Source organism: Atta colombica, unplaced genomic scaffold (assembly GCF_001594045.1).
Source record: "Atta colombica isolate Treedump-2 unplaced genomic scaffold, Acol1.0 scaffold52, whole genome shotgun sequence".
Classification (NCBI taxonomy): Eukaryota; Metazoa; Arthropoda; class Insecta; order Hymenoptera; family Formicidae; genus Atta; species Atta colombica.
Genome location: NW_017259542.1, coordinates 1,112,655 through 1,117,174, shown reverse-complemented (window position 1 = coordinate 1,117,174; position 4,520 = coordinate 1,112,655). Strand labels below are relative to the sequence as shown.

The following is a 4,520-nucleotide window of genomic DNA, read 5'->3' as shown; positions in this document are numbered from 1 at the left end:
TATATATATATATGCATTAATGCTTACATTTATATTGAAAAAAGAATTTATTTGGTAAATTCATTTATTAGAAGCAAATTTTTTGGAACAAAGGCAAGAATTTGTTCATATTTTTCTGATTCAAATTTTACGCGGGTAGAAAGTAAGAATGAATCATCAATCTTGTACTATATTGTGGTGGGGAGACTGACACCAGCAGCATGTTGCAATCATTCTGTCATATATAAGAAAAGCATAGCCTCCAATTGTGATATTTGAGTTTTACTGAACTAAATTATTCAACTGAGATCTATATTTTTAAATATAGATCTTTGAATATCCCAAGCATGGAAATGTATCATGTTCTCTGCAAATTATTGCAGAAGCGAGCACAGCAGTAATGCAATCAAATCACACTGATACTTGCAATAACAACCTAATTTTTCTTGCTAATAAAACTCGGCAAGATGTTTGCAAAAAGGTAACTGTCTGAATATTAAATTACTATTAATTTTATAATCATAACTTATTTTGTTACTATTAAGATTGAATTCTTGACAAATTCAGAATTTTTTAGTTGTATAAACAATATGTGCAAATGGATGTGTCATCTTGAAGAAAATGCGAACGTTCAATGAAAAATATAATTCTAGGAAAGTAGATCTGGAGTTGGAGAAACTGAGAAATGAAGTGGATGGACCACCAAATTTAGATATGACTATTGTGAATATTCAGAGAGAATCATCACGTATTCACGCTGCATATTTGTTCGAGCATATTGGTAAAGCTACATTACAAAAACTATGTTTGTTGCTGAGTTCTACAGCAACAGGGAAGATCTATGATGGATGGCAGGAATTCGCAGCACATATGGGCTTAACAATGGAACAGATACGTGTAAGATTATCAGAAAAATGACAAGTAATAAGTATGCATATGAACTCAAGCTAATTCATATACATGTTATTATATAATAATAATAATGTAAAGATAATATTATAATGTCATTTTGTTGTCTAGTGTATAGATTATGATTTCAAAGGACTGCAAGATCCAACATATTACGTGCTTTTGGCTTATGTGCAATCTCCAGAGGCAACAATAGACAAAATTCTGAGTGTTTTGCAAAAAATACGACGACTTGATGTAATAAATCAGATTAAGGCTTATGTGCATGATCTAGTCAATGCTGTATCACAACATGTCACACCAAGCCATGGTAATATAAAGAACAATAACATTTCTTTTTTCTGACAGAATAAATCGTAAGTCTCACACATACACAAATTTGGAATTTACAAATGTCATAATTACACAATTATATAACCTTTAGTACACACGATGAGATTTTTCTGATCTTTTATTACACCAATAAGTCGTGTCCCGAGTTAATTTTCATCACTTTAATGAACACTTAAATATACAAAAATTATTAAATAATTCTTACACATGTTTCAACATTTTTAGAAAGTATAAGTATAGTTATATAAAGATGTATTTAAAAAAATTGTATATAAATGTTATATCTAATTACTTGATATTCCTAGTTTTTCGAAGAAAAGAACTGAGCAAGTTATAAATGATCCAATCATGCATTAAGGCTTAATTATATGTTTTATACATATTTAGGACCTGAAATAATTCAACCTGGACATATACCAAAAGCACCATTAGTTCTGAGTCCAATTTCAATGGTAGAATGTAAAAGTAAAATGAAAGAAAGTGAATCAATGTACATGCCACAAGATAGACAGCAGAAACAGGTTGCTCAACTGATTAATACATCCATGAAAATTTTTCTAACAAGAGCAAGATTTTAAATTAAAAATTTTTTAATATTATATTTTGTATCGTAGCAGCATAAACAAACGTATGGCTGTATAGTTATGTTGACGTTTGCTAATGACGGTTTGCCAACTGCTGAGTGCATCACGAAGATATTCAGATCTAAACAACCACGAATCGGTGTACTTATATTACAAGAACAAGAAAAACAAGTCTATAGTCGAGCTGAAGAATTCATAGACGACTGTTTCAAGCAGGTAAATCAATTTCTTTTCTTTTTTGATAGCCCAAGTCAAGTACTGGCTTCCTAGAATTTTATGTAAACTTCTTAACTTTGCTATAATTTTTATGAAAGGGAAAGTAAACCCTTTGTCCAACTTCTATTCTGGAGAATCAAATTTTAGAAGAACCGAATTTCCTTTATGAACTGTTAATTATGTCATTTTTTTTAACATCAACTGATATTAAGTACTATAAATTAATCTACTTTTAGGTCGATTATGTTATACCAATACTAACAAAAGGGTACATCGAAAAAATCAATAACCCTTTAAAAATATATGAACAGCTGCATAACAACTTGGATACAAAATATTTGAAATACATATATTCTTTATTGAGATATGAATACCTAAGGAATCAATGTTGCAACAATCGTGTGAGGTACATATAAATTGATAAGTCTTTAATAACAAATTTTTAACAGATAATTCTTAAGTGTTTGTGAATAGAATATCATTTCTTTACGATTAATATAAAAGTATATGTAGAATTATCTTTGTTTATTTATCCTTGTTTATATTATCAGATGTATTGTGCCTGATAAAGATGTTTATACGATTGTGCGAGAGAATCTACATCCCACATTACAAGCATGGTTTCGTGAAAGTGATATCGATGGTTTTGTGAACAATATTCTCTTTCATAAAATTTGATATGAAAAAACCATTATAAACTTACGAGAAAATAAAAATTATACGAGCAACTTTTAATAACTTTTAGTTTTAAAAAAACTTCTATAATATTGATAGTTTTTTCGTAAACAATATTTTAATTTAATTGTAAGTTAAATATGAAGAAAACATCCTCTAGATTTAGACAAATACAAGAATTTCATGACCAACTTTACTTTTTTTTAAAAATTCACTTTTGAAAGATCTTTTTACAGTTTATTGACATTTTTTTATTAATATATTATGTACAAAATAAATAAATATGTTGTTTATACTTTGATTTACTTTTTAATTAGTTTATATTATATTTAATTAATGTATATTCTTAATTTTAGATAAAAACAAAAGTACTTACTCTCTTATGAAGAAATCTCCAAATGATCCTCTTTCCTCTTTAAATTCTTTCTGTTTCATTTTGTTCAAATTATTATAATAAATCATCAGAGCTTTGCTACTTTCATCATTGGGCATTACTTCACCATTAATGGTGACAAATTCATGTTTGTTAGAATCGTACAGAACTGCAAATGAACCTAGTAGATCATGTTTGGAGGCAAGCTCGAACACTACATTTCCAGATTCTCCATGAACCCATTGAGCTCCGAGATCTACCACATTTTCACCTGGAAATATTAAAGATGTTTAGATTAAAAATTTTCTTAAACAGCCAAAGTTTTAAAAATATATATAATTGGAACTGTTTCAATGTCAAAGATAATATACAAAGTTAAATTTTCATTAATTCAATACCAATTTAGAAGGTTATTATTTACCAAAGTCTTTGGTATATATTCTGCCACCGATCCTATCACTAGCCTCTAATATTACAAAATCATTTACTCCTCTCTGCAATAGTCTCGAGGCAGCAGCAATACCAGCTGCACCTGCTCCAACAATCACAATTTCCTTTGGCATTCTGCAAGCTCTTGACGATTGCACTGCATCCAACAGTTTTACTGCACCATTCAAGAAATATCTTTGCGTATTGTCAGAGATAAATGTGAATAATGATCTTAAATGAACTTGAATTGGCTCAAGTAGATAACGCATCGGATTAGTTAAATTGCTGACTAAGAAAGATTGATGTTACTTCAACATGAGCAAAATACATTGGCGATTTGCAATCTTCTTAAATTCTATGAAGATACGCGAAAATTTAATCTTTATAGAATATTGTAAGAAAATTAAAAGAAAGAAAAGGAAATTAGAAATATATTTCAATACTTTTCGTATTTGTCTTTTCCATAAATTTAATTCAGATATTGTATTTCATGTAACATCATTATCCATTGTTTCACACACACCTGATTAATTTTATTTTAATGTTAAGCGTATTGCGAACAATTTTTATTCAACACTTCGCTTTAGAATATTCGAGCGAATTCTTGAGAATGCATATGCAACCGCAAAGCAAAGCTCTTGGGAGAAAAAATACTGATATACTTCTATCAATGAATAAATACTAATGAGAATACCTAGTAGTGAATCATTTAAAAAAACAAAAATTTGTCAAACGTCACTATTCTCAGTGATAGCAGCTAGTGATAGCTATAATTTGCTTAACACTCACATACATATATTTATCACGCACGATGACTGTATCCAACTACATCGTTGTTCCGAATGAAAGAATGATGAGATACTTGTACATGCGCAGTAAAGGGAACGTTAGCAGACACTATTGAGTACAAATCTATATAATAAATTATTATGATAAAAGGAATATTAGATTTTTTAGAAAAACAAGAAAAAATGATACAAATAATAAATTATAAATAAACTATAAATTATAAATAAATTATA

At 28.7% G+C, this 4,520-nt stretch overlaps 2 protein-coding genes across 3 annotated transcripts in view; one reads left to right on the top strand and one right to left on the bottom strand.

Annotated features, from left to right (window-relative positions):
* LOC108691816 overlaps positions 1–3,777 on the bottom strand; it is a 13,546-nt gene extending 9,769 nt beyond the window's left edge. The window contains exons 1-2 of the mRNA XM_018199730.1: positions 3,491–3,777; positions 3,073–3,340 (exon numbers count right to left, since the gene is read on the bottom strand). Coding sequence (XP_018055219.1) covers positions 3,073–3,340; positions 3,491–3,767 — 545 coding nt within the window. The 5' untranslated portion in view covers positions 3,768–3,777. The remainder of the gene's footprint in view (positions 1–3,072; positions 3,341–3,490) is intronic.
* On the top strand, positions 187–2,744 carry LOC108691812. Of its 2 annotated transcripts, none has more exons than XM_018199725.1 (7): positions 187–460; positions 633–876; positions 1,000–1,198; positions 1,609–1,742; positions 1,839–2,021; positions 2,258–2,427; positions 2,573–2,744. In XM_018199725.1, exons 1-7 carry the CDS (start codon positions 447–449, stop codon positions 2,697–2,699), a joined length of 1,071 nt encoding a protein of 356 aa, XP_018055214.1. In that variant the 5' UTR covers positions 187–446; the 3' UTR covers positions 2,700–2,744. The 2 variants fall into 2 exon arrangements, with proteins under 2 accessions (XP_018055214.1, XP_018055213.1); XM_018199724.1 differs by having other exon boundaries at positions 447–460; positions 1,836–2,021.
* Positions 3,778–4,520: the final 743 nt, after the last annotated feature.